Below are 24,243 nucleotides of genomic sequence, written 5' to 3' on the forward strand. Positions count from 1 at the left end.
TACTACTATATAATCTTATCCTATAAGATAGATTGTTTATACATATTCCACGACCTATGTAAATGTCCTGAAAATATGAAATAGTTGAATACATAATTTTTTAATTCACGTCTGTTCATCCCTTAACAACACAACAACCGATCAGTCACTCTCAGCAGTGGGTTTATTTTGAAATGCGGAAGCGGAAGTGTCTCATTTCCTCCCTTACTTTACAGTGTTGGGAAAAAAGCACCGTGGCTGAAAAAAAAAAAAAAAAAAAAAGGAAAACTTTGGAGGAAAAATGGAAAAAGTTGGAGACGCGAAGTTTGCGCGTGCTGGTCCTGCGGGGAGATAAAGACCCGCAGCGGGGGTTTGGACGTGCGGGGTTTTTGACGTGCGGGGTTTTTTTTTCCTGCGGGGATTTTTCTACCTGACGATGGTGTCGACGGAGCGAATAACGCGGATTCTCTCTTACTTCCATTGAAAGCAGATTCACTCATGGAGGAAGGAGCCCGTCGGGAGTCATGAGCGCAGGTTTGTTCCAGGAGATAAAACCCGCTGCTGCTGTGCTCGGACCCGGCGACACAGTAAAGTTTATTAAAGTTTAACAAAGTTTGTGTGTGTGTGTGTGTGTGTCTGCAGAGGTGAAGTTGTAACGGTTGGTAGCGTCCACTCTTGTTTCTACGCAGCCGCAGTTAATTACAGTTTTCTCCCTTAATAACAGCTTTGCTCAAAGATGCAAAAGAAAGTTTCCAGTTTCAGGGATTTTCTACAACAACAACAAAAAAACATTATTATAACTCAGGATGAATAACAAGTCCAAAACAAAACACGTCCCTTTTCCGTTTGTTGTTGCAGCAGCTGGAGGAGGAGGTGAAATCCTTTGTCTGGAAACATCTGTCCTGATGTTCCTGCAGCAAAGTTTACACCTCCTTTTAAAACTGTGGTTACTTTTTTTTAAGTTAAAATCAACTTCAGTGGATTCTCCTCACACTCTGCGGGTTTGTGTTGTTGTGTGTGTTTTTTTTCCCACGACACGAGTGGTTTTAAAACCTGGTGTCTATCCCACAAAACCGAATTCCCTTTAAAAAACTGCTAATTTAATATCTCCTCTCATGCTCCTGGACGTATAAATAGTCTATGACATGTTTTATTAACTTCACGGGTGTTGTCAGCACGTGGTGATAGATTCGGCTCATTCATAAAACTGAAACAAACAGTAGGATTTAATAGTGGATTCATTCTTTCTGCTCAGCGCCGCCATCCCCGGTGAGTTTTCCTGTAGTTTTCAGGATGAGTTAGGAGTGTACCACTTCTTAAAGGAGAACATTACTGGTAAAAGGTGAATGCCGAATAGAAAAATACCGTTTGCTGATTGTTAAAATACTTAAATGGCTGTCCCACTTTATAGGCAAATGTGTTTATAAGCGGAATGAATTTATAATTTAGTGATTTTTCAACCGAGTTTGGGGCGAGGCTGCGTCTGGAAACGCCGAGAGAAGCATGGATCGGGGGGCAGAGCGGTTTTCTGGTCGTTGGCCTTTTTGGAAACATCCGCTCGATGACTCCACTTCTCGTGGTGTGGGCCAGCCAAGAGTTTCAGCGGAAAATATGGCCTTCTGTGTTAATTCACAGCTTTTAAGTAGTGTAGAGACTCATTTCAGCTTTATTTACTGTAACTCCACTGAGATACTGACGTCTCACTGGGAGAGATTCACATTTGAACTATAGTAAACATCCAGTAATTAGGATTTGATTAGTGTTAAACAGTTTTGACAGCTCAAACAGACTCTAAAGAGTAATTCCAAGGCCAAAATACACATTTCTAGATTTAAAATTTGCCAGAAACTTTGCTGTTAACATGAGGACATAACATAACAGCACCTTTTTGTCTGTAATATTGTTTGCTCTCGTTGTTTTATACAGTTTATTTAGAAAAGAAGTAGAAAAATACCAAGCATACCGAGCTCCTCCAAGAACAGGAAGGAAGGCTCCAATTCAATTATCAATCTGAATTCAATAATCCAGTTTCACTTTGTGTTTTGCTGCAACAAGTGAGTCGTAAGATGCAGAGTTATCGTTTAATGACGATATGATGAATACAAGTAGAGCAGGAAATGTGTGAGTGGCAAGGTTTTGAGTGTAACTAAACTAAAGTGAATTCTGATATGTCTCGTCTTCTCCTCCGACCCTTAAAGACGACCTTGTGACCCCTGTCTTAACCACGGCACGCAGCTGTCTATGCTTCTATTAGCGGAGGCGTGGATGAAGTGTGTTTTATGTGCTGTATGATTCATGTCACAGGAAGTTTGAGTGAATAATGTTTGACTTTTCCGTGACTCTTCTCCCTCCTCTGTGCGTCAAGGTGTGAAGAAGCCTCCATTAGCTCCCAAACCTAAACTTCCTGCTACCGCCAAACCCTCTCCCCCGCCCATCGCCCCCAAACCGGGGATCCACGCGCAGCCTTGGGTCGTCTCCCAACCTTCCCCTGCCACGCTCAAGAGGGCTAAACCGGCTCTTGCCCCGAAGCCATGTATTCCCAAATCCACCACGGCCTCCTCCCCCCCCTGTTTCACCCCCACCACCCAGACCCACTGGACCCCTTATCCTATCTCAGGAGCAGCAGGAAGCTTTAGACAATGGCCTCTCACTTCTCAACTCTAGAAATGGGATTTTATCGGAGTTGAGCAAACGCGACTCGGACTACATCATTCCCACCTGCTCCTGTGGGCTCCAGGACTGCTCCCAGTGCCAGCGCCTGGAAAACGGAAGTGTAACCGAGATTGGGAGTGATTTGTTGCACAAAGAGCCGCTGCAGAATGGGATTTCTACAGAGGGCTTCACAGGGACGGGGCCGCGGGAGGGGGGAGTAGCTGCAGAGAAGGGTGAGGCTGGAGGGATTAGCAAAAAGCCCAGGGATAAACCTCAAAGACAGAGACACCTGGACAGGGAGCTGGCAAACAAAGAGGCACAGAGGACTGAGGAGCAGAAGGAGAAAGATTCAGATGCTGTAAAACATCAGGAAAGTGCAGAACCTGATGTACAGACTGAGGAGTTAAACGGAGATTTAACATACTCCACGCCCGCCTGTGATGTTGCAGGCAGCATCATTGTTTTCTCGAGTGTCCCTCTCCGTGAGATATCTACAGAATCCTTACAGGTAGAATACAATGAGCCCATCAGCAGGTTACACTCTGAACTGCAGGTCCCTGCTGCCCCCAGTAAGCCTCTCCCTGTCCCTCACCCTCGTAAACTTAAAAAGCCGACGCTGGTGAGGCAGGACGGTGTGGAGGTCAGTGCCCAGGACCCGGCGGCGGAGGAACAAACGCAGTGGAATGAGATGCATGAAGCAGAGGAAAGACTGAGTTGGTGTCACAGTTCAGAGGGTCAGGAGCTCACACAGGACACGAGTGACGACTCTTTACCCCAAAGAGACTCAGGTATGGGAGACATTGACCCGGACGCCCCCGTCCCTCCTCCTCGACAGACCTCCCTCTCTCCTCGCCTCCACAGAACAGTCTACGCAGCGGCCTTTCTCAACAAAAACACCTCGCACTCCTTAGACCTGCTTGCACAACGTGACGCCATGAGCCACGGGAAAAAGGGCGATGACCACCGGCTGGAGCAGGATGAAGAGGACGGGTACGGCGACTTTGCGCGGTACCCGATCACTCACAGCCTCCCCAAACAGATCAAACTGGGCTGCCACCCTCTTCTGGCCAACGCCAGGAAAGCCTTCTCTGCTGAGGATCAGCCCTTCCCGAGGGCGCCGCCAAGAAAACCTCAACGCCACAGCATGCCAGCATCCCATCCGCCCTGCATCTGCCCTCCTGCACCTCCACATGCGAACACCCCTATGAGGGAGCTGCCCGCGCCCCCTCAGGAGAAAACAGCGTGGCGCTTCACCCGACCCTGCGTGACCTTCTTCAGCCGGCAGATGCCCACCAGGAGCAGCGTGCCTCCGAAGAGCCGAGCCCCGGGGCTGGGGGGCAAGCAGAGGGCGCAGTCCTTCTCCGCAGCTGACCTGGCAACCCGGGCCAACTCTCAAAAGAGAAGCCTCTCCTTCCGGAAGCTGCTGGAGCTCCGGCTGTCGGTCAAGATGCTGCCAAAGCTGCTGGCAAAGTCGGGGCAGTCCCTGGACTGTACCAGCATGGAGTCCCACCGGGGGGAGAGGAGCCTGGAGCGGCCCAACAGCTGCATAGTGGAGTCTGAAAACTTTGGGGAAGATGAAGAAGTGGAGTACGAGAACGTCCCTTTGTATGAGGAGATCCCCGAGTACATGAACCTGCCGTTTCACAGTGCGAGGCTGGGGTGGCCCAACGACCCCGATGCTGCGGATTCAGACATCTACGAAGTGCAGGATCCTTATCACCGATGCCAAGACCACGAATACGAGAGGTACAGTATTTACCTGAAAGTGTGTTTGGAACTAATGATTATTACAAGTTCAGCTCCTTTTCCACTGGTCAAAAACCCCACTAACACCCACTATGGATACAACCAGCGTTCACAGGAATATTTCTTTATTTTCTCTTTAACATTGTGTGATAGGATGTTTTTCCACTTATTTGTTGATTTCTCAGAGAATGATTAATGGATCTAAATGAAAATAAAGCTTGCATCTTTATAGGAGACATTTGAGCTTGTACAATTTGGTGCAGATCCAAATTGAATCTGGATTTTGTGAGTTTAAATGTGGTTTCGTAAAGGCGGCTGTTGGGCGGAGGTCTGAGCTCTCTTGAGTGCTCTTATCGTTTCTTTTTAAATTGTCCAATCAACAGATTAAACTACTAATCATTTCAACATTTTCTTTAATCGTCTTTCAAATGCAGCTCAACAGAAACAGGCGTCATATGTAAAGATGATTTATTATCCCAGATCCAATAATCTCTGAGTATGACAGAGAAAACATTCCGGTTTAACAGCCGTTATTGCTGAACTCTCCCTGTTTAGAAAGAAGAGACTTTCTTTGCACAAATTGAAACGATGACTGTTTCTGTTTGTGCGTGTGGGTAAAAATAACCTGGAAGTTGACGCAGGCCGAGCTGCCGACCTGCTATCACCCTGTTATCACAGGTAGCTTCAGTGTGGGAACATTTGCGTGCGTGCGAGAGGTTGCACATGGTGGCACCAGCGGTTTTGTGCAAGAGCGTGAAAGTCAGCTTTTGAGCCAGTGGCATTGAATTTGAATGCAGCATTGATGTGCAGCAGGTCGGCCTGTTTTCCTGTGGGTTATTTTCAGTGGCCAGGGCAGGAAATGTCTGAGAATCGCAGAAACGCCACACAGCCTCTCTAGAACAGGGAAAATAAACCTCCAGCAACCACCAGCCTCCTCCTCCTCCTCCTCCTCCTCCTCCTCCTCGTCCTGCCCGCCCTCGCTCTGTGTTTAGCCTTTTCTTAACCTCATCACACCAGTTCTCTCCTGGAGTCTCCGTGAGAGAATATGAAGTGTGAGCTTTGTTCTCGTCAGGACTGAATGAACAAACTGTCTTTTTACATCACACCAGTGGAGAAGCAGAGTTTACAGGAGGGCTGTAAGTTAAAGGAGAGAAAAATATTTAAACAATAGTTAATTATTAATGAGTTAAAGACAGAAGAGACACAGAATAAAACCAGAAGGACACAGAATAAAACCAGCTTATAACAGTAACATATTTCTTTTGGGAAAATCAACAGTTAATACGAATTTCTAATATCTGTTCATATTCTTTCAATATTTTGACAAATGGACAGAAGAGTCAGTTCTCTACTGCAGCTAAAACAATACAGGTGGATATAAACACAAATGAAACCTGTAATTAGTTTCATTACCAACTCATTTCTCACTTATTTTTTCAATTAACTAATTAATTGTTTTTGGTATATGATTTTTAAAAGAAAATACTGGAAAATGCTTCTTCTATTTCTCCAAAATGTAACACAAATCTAAATATGAAATGAAACGAGAACAAAAACTACAACTCAACTACTAAAACTCCTGCTCATTAAAGGGACCGATATTTATGAGATGTGAAATGTGCCGCTTTATTTGGGATTTAGAATTCAAGGGAACCGACATTCTAGTTTATTTGTGTGTTTGTTGGCAGGATTACTCAAAAACAACAGGACGGATTACCACAGAGCGTGGTCGAAGGATGTGGTGTGGGTCAGGGAAGAGCTCGTTAAGATTTGGTGTAGATCCTGACCAATTTCTCAGGGAATAATTCATGGATCTTTATGAGCATGTGTAGGGGACTGATATCTAATGAGTGTGTAAATTGAAGTTTCCGGCCCTGGCGGAGGAACACTCTCTATTCAGTGACATTCTAGTTTGGTAAACATCAACAAGCAATTAATTGATTGCCAGAATCTGTGGTTCAATACTGGTTTTGGTTAATAAGCGTTTACTCAGCAGGGAGACGAGGGACACTGGCAGTGACTCAGCCATCTGGTCCCATTCAGGCTATTGAGATCTTATTGAGTCACTCTGTACCCGATGATAGGTCCAGACTGTTGTGATGAGGAGCTGTTCCCATGATATGCGGCATGGTTCCTGTCTCCTCTGTCCAAACTGGGGCACTACAAGTGACGAGGTCAGGCCCGTGTGAGGTGACGGTGTGAAATCAGCCGTTAAACCATTAAAATGCGCCCCGCTTCTTAATTCTCTGTGGTATGCAGAGTGGCGAGGAGGGTGTTTGTGTGTTAAGGAAGAGGGAGCGAGTGAATCTGTAGTGTTTCCCAGGCATCTTGAGCCTGTTAAGTTTATGTAAGTAGCCTCGGGCTGTAAACAAGTGGCGCTCTGTGCCGGACCCAGTGTGCTGGAATGCTCGACTATAGAGAAAGAGTACGGGAGAAAGAAGAAGTTCAGGGAAAAAAAAAAAAAGGGACGAAGAGTGAGTTTGCAATGGGTTTAAGAAACTGTCAATAGGTATGAAAGAAAAAACAGGGCAAGAGGAGAAAGTGGGTAATTAGAGATGAGAGTGAAAGGAAATGCGAGAATTGTGGGAGTCTCACTGTCCCCGCTGTCTAATTTTTATTCTGAGCCATCACCCTCTTTGTAGAACAGCAACAACAACGAGAAGAGGGGGAGCGGGGACTCAGGCTCCGTTCTCTGAGCTCTCAGGACATCAGTCTTTACAATTAGACAACTTAATTCTCCAGAAAAGTCGATGAGAGCTTGATCAAAACACCAGTGACACACACACGCATGTTGCTGCTTGTTCCAACCTGGCGACCGACACTGCTTGTGGGTTGCAGCGTGTTGTCTTGCTGCCAGAAGCAGCTCTCTGCCGGTGGGCATATCCGTCGACTTTAAACATCAAAACAATTAGGACTGTTTGATAAAGCTGAAGTCGATATCACAATATCACTCAGTATTGATAGTTAAATAATGTTCTCACGATTTCAAACACTGGATATCAACAGTATTTCAACAGTATTTCACCTTGAATCATTTCATTGGGGCTGCAAGCAAGGACTCATATATTTACTGATTATTTTCTCAATCCATTGATAATTTATTTGGATTTGAATATAAGCAAATTGTAAAAAAGGGGGTCGATGAGAAATTCCCAAAGCCTAAAATGCCAAATTTCAAAACCAGCAAGTAAACAACTGGAGCCAGAGATTTTCTCCTTATCAAGGACGTTATGTTTTCACCTCTCTCAATCTTCTCAGCTGGTCTCTCCATTGAAATGCTTCCTTTTCTCAAAGATGTTGATTCAGTGTAATCAGTATTTTGTCTCTGATCTGACTCATACTCATGTGTGAGTAAAGATTATTGTGTTTAATTCCCCTCCGTGTTTCACAAACCTGCACGTGATCTTTATTTATCCAGGGAGGGTTTTTCTGAACCCACACAAACACAAACACACACTCCTCTCCTGCCCCTGCTTCTCATTCACACATTTCAAACAGTCTTCATTTTACTCCAGATGTTGTGCTGAATGTGCGCTCTCTTGTGTTTTTGTTGGCGAGCAGCGGCTGGCTGAGTCAGGACGTCCACTCCGAGGAGGAGGAGGACGAGATCCACAGTTCAGACGAAGAGGACAACAGCTCCACCTCCAGCAAGGAGCACCTGGACGAGGCCGACAGACAGGTAATCAGCTCCCTCTGTAATGTGAGGGGGACGTCAGTCAGTACACAGCCACCTGCTGATGGACTGTAAAGCAATAAAGTGATGTGACTGACACTGCACTTCCTTGGGCCCTTAACAATACACATGCCAAGTGTGAAGCCATTAAGATGAAGAGTGGGGAATGCCCAGCAAAGGGGCCGGGTCGGAACTGAACCTGCAGCCACCGAATGGCGACTCAGGCCTTTTTTCAAACATGATGTCAGCAGAATAAACCGTCAGCGTTTAGAGATCACAAATGGACGACTCGTATCACAGCCGGGGACTAAAGTGTCACTGCAGGAGATAGTGGGCACACGTGCTGCCAAGTGTTGCAGGTCACAGCTTTCAAGAAGTGTGTGTCTGTGTGTGTGCGTGCTTGTGTGTGTTTAGCGAGGGGGGGTGGTGAGCAAACACAGGAGTGTTACAGGTTCAGGAATAGCTCCCTCAATAACTGAAAGAGTTTTCCCTTCGTCCTGTGTGACCTTCTGCATGATGCCGCTGCCCCTCAAAGCTCCGGGGCGTCACAAACACAGGCTCCGATAGGACCAGGAGGACGTCTCAGTCAAGTGGGGGCCAAGGCCGCCGGCCAAATTAAGTCATTGAGAGGCCGCCCCATTACCATTCAACAACACGCCATCAGAGAGGAGAGAGGCAGAGAGAGGGGGGGGTGAAGGGAAGATTCCTGCTCCACTTTTAGGGTTGAGCTGTTGTTTGTGAGGCTGTGAAATGCTTTTAATCGCTGAAGCAGGGTCCAGTGATCATGGTGGTCTGCAGTGAACCTGTGAGTGAACCAGTATTTTTGTGAGGTTAGTCGCTGCTTTGCGTTAGTTTGACTGTTTGTGTGTTTCTGCTCTTTCAGCAGGAGGACGAGATGAAGAGGAAGAAGGTGGTGCACATCGCCCAGGAGATCATGAGCTCGGAGAAAGTGTGAGTGGTTTGTTAATGAAGCGGGAGCTCGCAACAACAAGTAGAATCTGTGTTTTAAAGAAAAGCAAAATGTGATTTATATTTGTCGTAAGCCATTTTAAGACATCAACTCTGGAAAATATCAGCACAATTGGCTCTGGATACTTTCTGGAGTTTGTACATATGAAGAACGCTGGAGGCGGCGTCTGGAAAGTAGGAGGCAGGAGATGATGCATAAATTCTGCTGCAGAATTCATGGGTTTATGTTTACATCACATCAACACCGGCATCGGCCCTTCAGCATCTTCTACGATTGTGGCTCCTCTTTTGCATCCTGAGATGTTTGGATTCTCTTTGTTAGAAACGTCGTCAACACGCCCACTCGCTCGCTGTGGATCCTCCAGATATTCTCCTGCTGGCAGCTGACTCGGACATTATCGCTGTCACCTACAGCCCCTCCGGAGAATATCAGGAGTTCAGTGCACGTCTGAAAGCAGCTTTACTCATGTATTTCTGCTCTCTCTTCAGATTTGTGGACGTCCTGAAGCTTCTACACATCGTAAGTGTCTTATTTGTTTTAAACATGTTTTCATTAGTGCTGTTTTTGCAGCTCCGAACAAAAGAGAGCCAAACATAATAGGTTGTACTGTACGTTTGGTTCCCCACACCGACACTGTGATTGTTTTGAATCGTGATCTAAACCTTTTTCCTCGAGGATGGACGGGAGTTAATGAGCTCCTGGCCGTCTGAATTGTCTGTAAAGCTGAATAATGCAGTTATTCCACGGCTGAGGCTTTTAAAGTTGCTGTGCTGCAGGGTTTTGGTCTCCCCCGGGGGTGGTGGGGGGGGGGGGGGGGGGGCAGTGGGCAGGTGGAGCTGCAGAAAAGAGGAGGTGGTGCTTTGATCAGTCCTCGTCAGGGGGAGCGCTGTCAGGCCAGTGTGTGTTTTCATGCAGGAATAAGAGAGTTGAGAAACCGAAGCCGAGTGTTGGTTTGGCTCTGTCGAGGTTTAACTGTGTAGTGGAAGTTTAGAAGCCAAGTTTTTGTAGACATTTTCACATTAAAAGACCCAAGTGGACGCGAACAATTACTCTGTTCTTTGTTGGAGGGTTTTCCTGCATCTTAATAACTTCTAGCTGAGACTCAAACGTTTTTCAAATGGATGATGTAGCTGTAACTCAATCAATTCATCTCATGATTATTTTATTGAGGAATACCTTTTGTCTATAATACATCAGGACATCACCCTACTGGACAGGACTACTGTCACATTTTAGAAGCTGGAACCAGTTTATTTTTTAGGTGTAACATTTGACCCACGTTTGTTTATGTGCATGTGTCGAGGACGGACTCTGTTCAAGGTCTGTCCTGAGGGGGGATCTCAGCTGAGAGGGTTCAGCCCTCCCTGAGGGGGTCGGGGGTCTAGGGTCCACCTGTCTGACCGCCTCAGACGTGACGTTAGTGAATCCAACGCAGGATTAGTAGAAAACGTCGTCCTGTGGCAGACGGGGGGAGGGCGAGGCGCAGAGCTCTGTCCAAGAAAAGAGGTCAGATCACATTCTTCTGTGTCCGCTGACGGCCCGGCCGAGCAGCAGCTGCTTCCTCGGGCCACAGAGACGACATCCAGACACACGCATGCCTCAGATAATCCCCTGTGTGTGTGTGTGTGTGTGTGTGTGTGTGTGTGTGTGTGTGTGTGTGTGTGCACAGTATGTGTGTGTGTGCAGGTGGGTGCGTGGGCTGGCAAATATGTGTTTGGTGTGGTGCGTTTGAAATGTTTTTGTTTCATTTGAAGTTTCTGTTCTTGCCCAACTTTCATGTGGGCACTTCTGCTACCACACTCAAATATGTGTTTTATTTATATTTGTCTTTGTTCATTGTTGAGTTTTTTTGTGTCCTTTTGAGGTTGTTGTGTATCTTTTTTTTCTCAACTGGGAATATGAGGTTGTGGGAATTTGCACAAGCTGCAGGAAGAAGATAATTGCTGATTAGATTGTCTTGTTTATTTATTAACTCGAATATCACTCAATGTTACTGGTTGTAAGTTTCTTGATCTAGGTCAAGATTTTGGGTTCTTTCTTGGCCCAAGTTTCATTTTCAGGAGTTTCTGCATAATCCTGGTGACAAAGAAATGAACCGCATTGAAAAACATAAACTCATTTATTTGCAGATGTAATAAAGATAAACAGGGTTTGTTTTGAAAAATCAATAAAAATGATATGACCTGGATATGGATCTGATACTGAGTGAGACCTGTCACTCATCATGTCTTTTACTGCTGAATGGTCTCTGCTCGTTAGTCAATGTCAGGACATAGTGTTTGTGTGTGTGTGTGCGCGTGTATGTGTGTACGTGAGTGGATGTTAACCAGGACACTGCAGGATCCTGCGTGGCCTCCCTGCTTCCTTCCAGGTGGATGTATGTGTTGGCACGCTGGACAAAGTCAAGAGTGCTGACTCAGCCGTGTGTGTGTGTCTCTCTGTGTGTGTAGGAGGAGGGGGCAGTTAATGAGGTGTTAACCAGGTGTTCCTGTTAAAGCTGCCATACAGTATGTTGTCATGTGTCACCCCACCCTGTACAGCTCAGTGTGTGTGTGTGTCTGTGCGTGTGTGTGTGTGTGTCACTGAACAGCTGTGTGTATCTTCAGGACTTTCGGGATGCTGTTGCCAAGGCGACGCGTCAGAACGGGAAGCCAGTGGTGGACGAGCGGATCCTCAACCAGATCCTGTACTACCTTCCACAACTGTACCAGCTCAACCGAGACCTGCAGAGAGAGCTGGAGGAGAGGGTGGCACACTGGTACACACACACACACACACACACACACACACACACACACACACACACACACACACACACACACACACACACACACACACACACACACACATATATTTTTATTTTAAAATGTTGGCTTCCACATTAATTTCCAACAACTTTATTGCTGAAATGTGGGACGAAGTTGAGAATGAGGTCATTACAGGAGGCAGTTCGCACACACAGTCATCATGTCATAAACAAACTTGTAACATCATCGTGTTATTTAAACCACGTTTAATGCAGAAAAATAAACATAAATGCTGAAGTTATTATCCAGAATGACTGAAAGTTAGATAATAAACAATGTTTTTACTTTCCATTCCATAATTAGTGGTAAAAACACAAACACACTTAATTTTTCCCAGACCGTTGCAATTAAATTAGTCACAACTTCAAAATAAGGTTGTTGGGTTGTAAGATTTTTTTCTCTGTATTGGTTTCAAATCTTTTCAGTATCACCCTTACATTCAGTTTTAGGGCATATTAAAAAAAGGTTAAGTTGAGATATCCTGACCTTCATCCTCTGGGTTATTTTTCTAAAGTTACGAGCTGGAGCTTCCCCTCCAGAGCCTCAGACGACACTATATACAAATCCCACAGCGGGGAACTGTAAAGCCCCATATTTGGCCCGACGTCCTCTATAAGACGAGCAAATTCATGGAATGCATCGACCGTTGAACTTAAAACAGCCCAAACATTTTAAATTTACACTCAAGGAATTCTTCAATCTTGCAGTCGTGTTTAGGGACTGCAAGATATAACTTATTATATACTTTGTTGTCTTAAAGGCCCTTGTGATGCATTGTGCCTATGAATTAAACATGAAGATGAGATAACTTGAGCTGCTCCACTGATCTGTTCACATCCGTCTGGTCACAGGAGCGATCACCAGAGACTGTCGGACATCTTCGTCCAGAAAGGTCCGTACCTGAAGATGTACTCCACCTACATCCGTCAGTTCGACAACAACGTGGCGCTGCTGGACGAGCAGTGCAGGAAAAACCCAGCGTTCGCCGCCGTCGTCCGAGAGTTCGAGGTAGAGTTAGAGACGGGATTGTTTTTTAACTTTACACTTTGTGTAGATGGATTTCTTAGTTTGTTTTGTTATGTGCGGCTGCAGCCAACAGTTATCTTCACATTTTATTTCCCTATCTTTTTCTAAAATAATAAAATGTCAGCATGTAAACAACATCTGTTTCTGTATCTAAATCTACATTTATTGACTCGAATTGACTGTTTGTCGTTCTCTGCCAAACGTCTAATCGCTTAATGGACCAATCACTTCAGCACAGCTTTCAACCAGGAGATTGTTTATGTTACATAATATGTTAAATTAAGTTTCATTTAATTTTAAACCTCCACGTTAACAGACTTTTAAAGATCCTGTAGTTAAATCTTCTTCAGTCCAGAATCGTCTGTATCAGTCGTATCCATCAAGCCCCATTATCCCCAGTGCTTGTTTAAATACTTCAGCAAACGTCTGTGTGTGTGTGTGTTTGTGTGGGATTTTAAAGCAGTGTGCGAAAACAAGTGTGTGTGTGTGTGTTTTGTCTCAGACGAGTCCGAGATGTGCCAGCCTGGCTCTGAAACACTACCTGCTGAAACCAGTGCAGAGGATCCCTCAGTACCAGCTGCTGCTCACAGGTACGTAAACACTGGAGCTCACGCTTTGCTTCTTCTGCTCAGTTCCTCAAATCTCTGAAGGTCGAGGGTTTATTGGATCACGACGCCCTTTTATTGGCAGCATGTGACTAAAACTTGGCCCAAGGTCGGCGGCTCTTTCTGTTTGCTTTCACTCAGGTTCTGATGCTGTACTGACACCTGGTGGATAGTTACATTAACAGATACTTGTTTCATACCATGGACTGAACTGGTTTCCATCATTTCAAAATAGTTAGAAGTAAACAGACTCGACACTAACAATGAGGATTCTTGTATTTAAAAATGTTTTGTTGTTGCTTCCCCGGAAATTTAAAAAGTCTTCTCTGTTTTCCAGATTATCTGAAGAACCTCCCAGAGGACTCAGAGGATTATAAAGACACACAAGGTGAGACACAAGATAAAACTCTTTCTCACTAACCGTGTTTGCTCCGGACCTACGGTGTTTTCAGTTTCCTCGGACTGTAGGCCCGGATTAACAGACCATAATTTAGTCAGACTAAAAGAGGTGGTCTCGGTCCAGATCAAGCTGACCCATGGGTTGGTTCGTTTGCAAAGTGAAAACATTATTTTTGATAGTTTGGACCAATCACAGGAAATTAAAACAGCCTTAACACAAGAGAAGAAGAAAAAGAAGTGGAAGCTTCAGTCTTCATCTCCGCAAATATAATGTTTGAACGACGAGGACTCAAATCGTTTATTTCTGCTGTCCACACAGCTGCCCTCAGTATCGTGAAGGAAGTGGCCAACCACGCTAATGACATCATGAAACAAGGGGTGAGACGGATTCCCATTTAACGCATGACGATTTACAGCGACGGTCGAATTCAGCCTCATGTTTGTGTGGTGTTGTTTTTCAGGATAACTTCCAGAAGCTGATGCAGATTCAGTACAGTCTCAACGGTCACCACGAGATCGTTCAGCCAGGCAGGGTGAGGCACAGAGAATCGCACCGACACCAACGTCCACGAGTTTGTCACCGTGTCAAAAGACTCACAAATACCAGCGTCACTGGTTTTTAAATGACTTTCCTTTGTCTTAGTTGTGATTAATTTATTTTCCACTTTCGAAAACGTCATGTCCTCTAGATGCAGCCGACTGAAATGAAACCTGTCTGTCTTTGCAGGTGTTCCTGAAGGAGGGCACTCTCATGAAACTGTCCAGGAAAGTCATGCAGCCGCGGATGTTCTTTCTGGTGAGTAAAGAAGTCGCCTGGAAAGTTATCTGTGACCTCATGCAGCTTTTTTACATTTGTATTTCCTTTTAATTCATGAGGGTGTGTGTGTGTGTGTGTTTCTTTGTTTGTTCAGTTTAATGACGCACTCATGTACACCACTCCGGTCCAGTCTGGCCAGTATAAACTCAACAGTGTTCTCTCTCTGGCTGGGATGAAGGTTAGAGACAAACACATTATTATATTAATCCTTGATTGTTCTTTTAATTGCTTTCCTGTCAGTGTCGCAATGTTTTCCTTCATGTGCACAGATTTTTACTATTTTTATCTTATTCAATCATATTGTATCAAATCCTTTTGTTAATTTATTTCCTATATAAAATGCCATATTTATTATTTTATATACAATAGCTTCTGCTCATCTATTGTTTTTCAGCGGCTGTTTTTGATTCTCAGTCTTATAAATCTTCCAATGTGTATCTGCGGTGAAACAGAAAGCTGATTTATTATGAATTATTGATGCTTTGTGCCGGAGTTCGCTGCAACAACCCGTCAACACTTTACAAACATTGTCTCTTGTGTTTCTCTGAATCGTGTGAATTCCTGCTGTTCTCCAGGTGAGCAAGCCGAGCCAGGAGGCGTATCAGAACGAGCTGAACATTGAAAGCGTTGAGCGCTCTTTCATCCTGTCTGCCGGGTCAGCACCTGACGATTACGTTTTTATTTCCTACGTTATGAGCTTTGAACATTTGTAACCGGTTGTGTTTGGCGCAGCTTCTGATGTATTTTGTGTCTTTGCAGCTCGGCTACAGAGAGAGACGAGTGGCTGGAGGCCATCGCCAAGGCCATCGACGACTACACAAAGAAGAAAATAACCTTCACATCAAGTCGGAGTCAGGAGGAGGTAAAACAAAAATCTTTGCAGGAGTTCGTTAAGTCTTTTGAGAAGTTTTTTTACCCTGTTTGCATCCTCACTGACCTTCTGTCTCTAGTATCAGGCTGAGGGGGTTGTCGACAGCGGAGCCCCGTTAGGCTCGAAGGCTCCGATCTGGATCCCAGACCTGAGGGCCACCATGTGCATGATCTGTACCTGTGAGTTCACCCTCACCTGGAGGAGGCATCACTGTCGCGCCTGTGGAAAGGTCAGAACCACTGACACCCCCCCGCTGCTCCAACACAACATCATTCACTCGACCTTTCTCTCACTGCAGTTGTGTGTGTGACAGGTTGTGTGTCAGGCGTGCTCTGCTAATAAGTACTACCTGGAGTACTTGAAGAACCAGCCGGCACGAGTGTGTGATCACTGCTTCGCTAAGCTACAGGAGAATAGTGAGTAAACCACTTCTCGTACAGATCGTTGAGCCCTTATTTAATTTTGAAATTTGAACATGATACAGATTATTTACTTGTGATAAAACCATGTGGTCTTTTTCTATTTGCTGAATTTTTCCAGGTGACCGTTGTGCCTCAACATCCGTGTCTCCCATCAAATCTGGAGCTTTTTCCTTCACTAGGAAACAGAAAAAGATTCCCGCTGCACTAAAAGAGGTGAGTAATTAAAAATGCATGAGCTACATTCCCTGAATACTGTATTTTGTTTTCGCTGTGTAGAAATGTATTTCTCCCACATGGTTTTCCAGGTTTCTGCGAACACGGAGAACTCCTCCATGAGCGGCTACTTAAACCGGTCGAAAGGCCACAAGAAGCAGTGGAAGAGGCTTTGGTTCGTCATTAAGAACAAAGTCCTGTACACCTACGCTGCCAGTGAGGTACTCAAACTGTTTATTTGGCTTCTTCTGTAAACTCTGTGTGGTTTTTCTGCCTTTTTTGTTTGAGCCTCTGTTTCTCTCTGAAGGATGTTGCGGCGCTGGAGAGTCAGCCTCTGCTGGGTTTCTTCCTGCGGGAGGAGAAGAACGGGCCGGCTCAGAAGCTGCAGTTCAAACTGTATCACAAGAACACGCTGTTTAACATCTTTAAAGCCGACGACATCCCCACTGCACAGAGGTATCCGACTCAAAATGACAGACAAAGCTTTATAGATGTAAAGATTTCGATCCAGGTTGATTTGGCAAAACCTGTGGTCACCGGGATAACAGCTAATTCAGTTTAGTCGTGTCACAAATCCAACATGAGGACAGCTCCTCTCACATAGGTTTAATAAAGAAAAGAAACAAGCATAAAGGAGCTGGAGGTGTGAAGATATTAATATCATCACTCCAGAGATCTGGGCTTAAAAATAGAGGCGACTGAGCTGCTCCCAATCCCTGGAGCAGGTTTCCTCTTCGTACCAGAACCGCTCAGGACCTAGAAACGTTTAAATCATTGATCAAGACCCATTTATTCTCACTGGCTTATTTTAATTCTCAAATGTTTATGATGTTGAATGTTTCATTGCTTTCATTGCTGTAATTTCTATTTATTCTCAGTTTTATATATTTATATTTTATATTTCTAGAGGATTGAAACTTGAGATAAAGTTGAGGATGTGTGCATCATGTTCAGGTTAATATGTTTTTTTCTAGTAGGAATTCATTTTCTGTTTTTATTTCTGTCCTCAGATGGATCGAGGCCTTCCAGGAGGCGATGATTCTCGAGCAGTAAACTTCTTTATTTTAGCGGGGAAGTCACATCTCAGCTACGGAGCTAGTTGATCGTTAACTTTCGACCCCCCCCCCCCCCCCCTCCCCCCGATCGATGTCGTGTCAGGGGTCACCGGCTCAGGAAGGACTCCGGATGGACTGTTTAGTTTAAACAGAGACGCACACAGACTGTGTGGAAATCTGCCTGCGTTCCCCCTCAAAGAGCTGGATTCTGTTTCTCTAAACATCTTCTTTCTACCGACAGCAGCTGCTGTGGCTCAGCGCCGCCGGCTGAGGTCGGAGTTAATCGTGAGTTACAGCTGTGGGTCACAGGTCAAGTCCAGAAGCATGTGTGTGGAAGTGACACCAAACAGTTGTCAGGGTCGTTTAAAGCCCCTCGGAAGTCTGAAGTCTCGGGAGGATTTTCTTAAATGCAAATGGATGAAGGAATCATTTTAGTGTGGAACTAAATATATGAAATGTTGGCTTCATTCAAGCACGTTGTCTAAAAACCCGGGTTCCGTTTTTTTAAGCAAAATCTTGCCGACAAACTCTTCAAAATAAGATGTTTGATCTGAATCACGGACGTAAAGTATCTGATGTCATGTAAAAGGTGAGATTTTACTGTGAAAATCAGGCTTGAAGTTGAATTTCTTCTCTCTAGTTTAATCTCTCTGGTTCAGAGATTTTACTCTTTTTATTTTTAGATTAAAAACAATCATTTAAATCATGGGATTAAAAAAAAAACACATCCTGGACAAAACTGGAAATATCATGAATAATGTAGATATTTTTCATACAGTTAAAATGTATTTTTGTTTTCTTTGCCACATTAAAACAGTTTAATGGGTAAAACTGTTTATATGGAAATAGAAGAGCAACATTGACCTTTTTTATATTGAAGCCGAGAGCTAATATTTATAAAATAGGAAGATTTATTGTTGGAAAAGCACAGGCTGCCGCTTATTTTGGGAGTCAGGGTTTTAATATGAAATATGTTTCAATCAAAACCGTTATTTTTATTTTTTTAGATTGAAAAGAGAAGTGCTTAAAGAGAGTGGGCCTTTTTTTATACTGTGGAAACTGTGCATGAAATATATTTCTAAGGAAATGCTCAAAAGAACGAAAACATTCAGAATTTTTAATACTTTAATACAGATTTTGTGCCTTTTTATATCTCGTTGTCGTGAGATAAATTGCAATTATACAGGAGCTCTGTTTGAAATTCTAGGATTAAAGGTATAAATTTAAGCATCTGTTTACTCACTTTGTAGCCAGGGTACACTAGGATTGGTTCTGTGGCCAGGTTGCACTGCATCATGGGAAATTAGTTGATTTAGTTTAACCTGGTAACCGAACAAATAAAAAAACACACCTGTAAAACTACAAACCTCTAGTACCTTCTCTACAAATTGAGTTTTTTGAAGAAAAGATTTTGAATTTCTTGATGCTCGTGTTCAGACTTCGTGGTTTATACCTCCTGTTTTGAAATAAACTACATTAATATAGGTGCTAAACAAAGGTTGAAATGTAGGAATCCTGCTCATGTAACCACTCACTTTGTAGCCTGGGGACTTGAGGTTTGAATTCATTAACAAAAAAGTAATTATTCAGGTTTCTCTTGGACCAGTTGCCAGGTTGCACTTTGTGGGCAAATTAGTTGATTCCACAGAATATAAATAAACTCACTTCCTCCTTTTTTTTATTGAAGAAATAAAATGGTTAATTCTGTCGTTAGAGCTTGTTGGTTGATGTTGGTCGTTATTTCCATTTGTGCCTTTTTTCCCGATTTGGATTAGTGAATATCTAAATCATGCGCTTCTCCATGATTGTACAGTAACATTTGTAAACATCCACTCTGGCTGAGTTAGAGTTTCCTATAAACAATGTTTCTAAACTGTCAGGCAACAGTTTTTAATAAATACAAAAAAAGAATAAATATATATATAAATACATCCTGTCCTTGCTGTTTTCATTTCCTGTTTTGTTATTCTAAAAAACTGAAAGACGGCGAGCTGAGGCACAGAATCACAAAACCACTGTCACCACTTAATTACAGGGTGCAGACAGATGTGTGGGAGGCAGGAGGCCCGGGTGAAGTGTGGGTCGCTCTCTGAGAGGTGGACGTTCAATTTACAAGAAATGACTCATGATTCACACAAAGCTCAGAATTTTACTGTAGCTTCATGATTTATATTCCCTCATCTCTCCCTCAGCAGGGACACTGGACTGCGTTTGGCAGTAACTCATTGGCAGTGGAGAGATGAAGGTTCGCACTCTGAGAAACTCTAGTATTAAAGATGTATTTATCATACACAGGCTTCCATGTACTTGTACACATTTACATGTACAAGTAGCACAAAGAAATATAAATCATGAAAAAGGTGGCATCAATATGTGATAAACATGTAGATATAGTTTTGTTATGGTTTAATTACACATCAAATATATTTTATAGTTTATATAATAAACTGTGAGGATGTTTTTAAATTGATGTTTGATGATTATGAAAGTTTTGTGAAAACAAGGTCGGACAGCGTAAGATATAAGGTTATACTTTTATTTAATTGGATCTGTTGGTATAATTATGAAATAGAAGCCGTGCTAATCAATGTGAAATCATTTTAAATTATTGTAATTATATTATTCATATTTTTAAATACAGTCTATGATTTAAACTGAAGTTATTTGTTTTTTTACTTGGAACGATGTTTCCCCCTGGTACGCGTGTCACCCGGACTGTTTATGCCAGCGCACAGTCCGTCTCGGTAACTCGTCCGTGTGAAGATGGCGGAGTATGTGAACGTAGTCCGAAGGGCTTTGGGACAATTAGGAGGTCACGGGGGAGTGCGAGGTTTTCTCGTGCAGCTTTTCAGGTGAGATTAAAGACACGAGTCTGAGAGAAACTTTATAATAAACAGGAAACAGAAGAGTGACTTGGTTTTATCTTGTCTTAGCTCTTTTAGTCAGCTGAGCTAAGTTAGCATGTTGACAGCTAACTCAACCAGAAACAGCTGGTTAAGGTCTTTATTTACAACATCTGTATCTAGACTGAGATAAACATTAAAAACTTTAGTCGCCTCTGATTTATTCGGGTCACAAGTTGTGTTTGAGCTAAAGTTTTCTATTTGCTTGTTTCACTGACAATCTGCTAATAAATAGATAAGAGTGAATTCTCTGTGTTGGGTCAGTTAACATTATTATTGTTATTGTTTCGTCTGCAGAGCGAATGATGTGAAGACCGGAGCCCTGGTCGGCGTCGATAAATATGGAAACAAATACTTTGAGGACAATAAGAACTATTTCTTTGGTGAGTGGATTTTCCCAAAAGAGCTAAATTCGTTGGTTCTTTGTTGTATTATCACTTTTACAACATTTGTTTTTTTGCAAACCAGTTGTAAAGATATCGCTTGTTGTTGTTGTTTTAGGGCGACATCGCTGGGTGATCTACACCACCGAGATGAACGGAAAGAACACCATGTGGGAGGTGGACGGCAGCATGGTGCCTGCTGAATGGTACGATCTGTGTTTTATTATCAAGATAATGCAATAAACTACAGTAGTTACTATGCAATAATTAATTTAATCGGGAAAGATAATAACTTTGTTTCTAATCTAGTTATAAGATACTGATAAAATCATGTAATCAGGAGTGGCCCTGGACACTTTTCACATGCTGTCATGAGATTTTGTGTTAAATTTAGTAAAATTCAACAAAGAAGTCATCAGGTTTAATGTTTCTTTTGGAAGGCGAACTCATAATAAGTGTATTTTGTTTGTCCACTATTTACTCGTCATGGTGGAGACGGCGAAACGTCCAAAGAGTGAATTCACTTCACACAGAACAATGACGAGTGTTTCTAATATGTTTATTTCAAGTTAGGGTGGAAAAACATTTAGGAAACTTCCTCATATGCAACATGGGCTTAAATCTCAGCATCAATAAAATCGTATCTGTGTTCTTTAGGCATTGCTGGCTGCACTGTATGACAGACCACCCCCCCACCACACACCCACCGGAGCCCAAGAAGTTCCTGGCTGAGATCCACCAGTTCAACGTGAGCGGCAGCGCGCAGCAGTACGTGCCGTACTCCACCACCCGCAAGAAGATCCACGAGTGGGTTCCCCCCAAAGCTGCAGCCCAGTGACCTCTGACCTGCACGTTGCATTCTCCACTCTGTAAATTAATGGTTTCCTGCCTCTGTATCCAACATGTACCCGAATAAAATCTCTACGCAAATGTTTAAAATGAGCGTCGCAGTCCTTACATGAAGCTCTGTGTTCCCCAAAGGTTGAGAATTGATTCGTGGTGGATGAAGCTCCAATATCTAACATATTAGGAATCTTCTGCCAAACTGCAATAATATTATATTCTGATTTCTGATCAACCTCTGCAGCCAAATGGAATCAACTAATAAATATTAAATACACGTCACAGTACAACTTTAAAGCTTCTGAAGAGTTGGGTTTTAGTTAACGTTTTAAAGCTGCACAGTTCAGTCTCTGATTTGTTTGGGGGGAGTTCCAGAGGGAGAAGGCAGCTGTGGAAATAAATCCACTATTTAGACTATTTGCAATTGGTGTTCACAAATTGCTTTTTGTGAAAGAGGCTCCACAACTTCAATGTGTCTACTTTATTCCCAGTGTTGCCAAGTTGTTTTTAACCATTTGGGTTTTCTTACTAGAGCAGCGAGTCAGCTGTGGGGCTGCAACAAAGTTATTTTCATTATTGATAATATGCCAGTTTTCATCTCGACTAATTGATCAGTTGTTTTGTGGAAACTAATCGATTGACTGATCATCTAATTGTTGTCTAATTGAAGTAACAGTTAATTCTTCTTTAAAGACTCAGCCTGATTATAATCACAAACAGTATTTAGACCAGGTACATGGTGTATTTCAGTATCGGTGCACTGAGTCCAGTGGTTTGTGTCTCAGTCACTTTACAGCCCGTGTCTCTGTTGCATGTTAATCTGCAGGATTATGCTGAGCTGAGGGGAAGTTGCAACATGCAGCATTTCTCACTGAGGTGCGAAGAGATTCTGCAGAGAGCTGACGAGTGTGTGTGGAAGTGACTGGACTCAAAATACACACACACACACACACCCACACACTCATGACTCAGTCTCTGTGAATCTCCAGCCAGGACCAGAACTCTCATGTAGGACTGAAGACTCAGAGGTTTGTGCACTGTTCTATTTCCACTGTTTTAACATTAAACTTAGATATTAAAGATTTTTATTGATTACTTTTCACACACACATTGTAGTTACTATTGTATTTCTACTGCATTTCAGATGGAAATACTGTGTATTTTTTTACAGCTATAATTAATCCTGAGTAACTAAACAAATAAGTTCTTTTACATAAATAAAATTACATAGATACCATAATTAAAACTGTGGTTTTGAACAATCGTTTTTGTCTTGTGACGCCTCATATGAAACAGAGTCTAGTTTCTAGGAGTTATTATCACTTCCACCAAAACGTAATAAGTTGGTTCCATTTAATTAATTTCTTAGGCCTTGACAGGTCAAATAAATATCCAGCATTTAATTAACAAAGTAAGGTTATTAATTAAAAGTAATGTGTGTGTCAGATCTCACATTAATCATCTGAAAACCTCTTGGATTTATCAGGTGACTCTTTGAAGGAGCCTGAACCCGACGTTCGGTTCCACTGGAGTAAAACTGAAATAGTTAAAACTAAGAAAAGTAAAATGCTGCTTATTAATGTCACATAGATTTATAAATTAATCACAGAGGCAAGTTTACATGGAAAAAGATATTTTATTTTGTAGAATTTTAAAACAAAAAAAAATAAACATTAGTGATTTGCTGGTTCTTCTGGTTTCAGGGATCCGGAGCAGTTCAATGAGGAGACTCACAGTTTCATTCCTTTCTCCTCGAGAGGACAATTTGGAGGAGGAGGAAGGCGAAGAAGAAGAGGAAAAAGAAAAAGAAGAAGAAGTGGAAAGTCAGCTGAATGTGAGTTTCCTCTGTGTGTGTGTGTGTGTGTGAGTGCTTCGTATCCATGAGGGGGCGTCGTTCCTTTTGATTTGCATCCAGGAGGCAGCTCTGTCACCTCGGCTGCATCACAGAGGCTGAGGAGGCTCTCAGGGCTTCTGGCGTCCTCTTGACTCAGCGGTTTCAGAACAACAAGCCTCTCTGGTCTTTATTTAGAAACCACAGGAGACTGTTCCTGCTCAGAATGGAAACCAGACAAAGCCCTGAAATTAATTATTAAAATCAATGAGCTGGAAAATGCTCTGACGGCCGACAGTAAACCTGAGCTGTGTCTGACGTTCCCCACAACCTGAAGTCAGATTCACATTGGATGAATGCTCTGTCTTCGCCTGCATTAGCTGAGAGCCAGCGTCTGATTCATCCTCTGCAAATGGAGCAGATAATCTCTCTTGTAATTGCTGATGCAGCAGTAAATGCTGCTGGTGCCAGCTGGGCACCAGAAACAGACTGAAGAGTCTTGATGTCGAGACACGCTCCTCTGTCTGGACCTCTTCCCTCTGCGGCTTCCCCCCTGCCAACTGTCATATCTCCTGACTGTCCTCCACCTCCTCCTCCTCCTCCTCCTCCTCTGAACCTCCATCCCTCTCTCCCTCCTCTTCCTCTCCTCTTGCATCATCAATGCCAGACTTCCTCCCTTGGCACAGAATTGACTCCTGCAGGAGCGTCTGAGATCCTTAATGAGTATATACACACTGGACCGTTTAAAGGACTTTAGGGGCCTGAGGGGACCTGGAGGGACCTGAGGGGACCTGGAGGGACCTGGAGGGACCTGGAGGGGACCTGGGGGGACCTGGAGGGGACCTGAGGGGACCTGGAGGGACCTGGAGGGGACCTGGGGGGACCTGGGGGGACCTGGGGGGACCCCTACATCGAACCAAGCTGCAGAAATGTCAAGGTCCCAGTTCTGTTCATTTAACTCGTGTGTGTTTCTGCACACAAGAGGGAGAGAAACCTAAAGTGAGGCACAGAGGGAAAAGATATACAAAGAAAACATTTGTCAGTTGAA

At 43.5% G+C, this 24,243-nt stretch overlaps 2 protein-coding genes across 2 annotated transcripts; both read left to right on the plus strand.

Moving 5' to 3' along the window:
- Positions 1–213: 213 nt before the first annotated feature.
- On the plus strand, positions 214–19,164 carry LOC117757115 (FYVE, RhoGEF and PH domain-containing protein 6-like). The gene is given in 22 exon segments (XM_034577889.1): positions 214–513; positions 2,345–2,526; positions 2,528–4,377; positions 7,939–8,056; positions 8,934–9,001; positions 9,509–9,539; positions 11,627–11,778; positions 12,679–12,835; positions 13,356–13,443; positions 13,796–13,846; positions 14,177–14,235; positions 14,319–14,390; positions 14,585–14,653; positions 14,769–14,852; positions 15,250–15,329; positions 15,434–15,536; positions 15,625–15,774; positions 15,859–15,961; positions 16,086–16,180; positions 16,273–16,401; positions 16,488–16,636; positions 17,191–19,164. Coding segments are annotated over 22 exon segments (3,843 nt in total). The 5' UTR covers positions 214–503; the 3' UTR covers positions 17,234–19,164.
- A 778-nt stretch (positions 19,165–19,942) lies between these two features.
- Positions 19,943–21,456, plus strand: ndufa12 (NADH:ubiquinone oxidoreductase subunit A12). The gene is made up of 4 exons (XM_034578006.1): positions 19,943–20,087; positions 20,436–20,521; positions 20,640–20,727; positions 21,179–21,456. Exons 1-4 carry the CDS (start codon positions 19,999–20,001, stop codon positions 21,357–21,359), a joined length of 444 nt encoding a protein of 147 aa, XP_034433897.1. The 5' UTR covers positions 19,943–19,998; the 3' UTR covers positions 21,360–21,456.
- Positions 21,457–24,243: the final 2,787 nt, after the last annotated feature.

Source organism: Hippoglossus hippoglossus, chromosome 23 (assembly GCF_009819705.1).
Source record: "Hippoglossus hippoglossus isolate fHipHip1 chromosome 23, fHipHip1.pri, whole genome shotgun sequence".
NCBI lineage: Eukaryota > Metazoa > Chordata > Actinopteri > Pleuronectiformes > Pleuronectidae > Hippoglossus > Hippoglossus hippoglossus.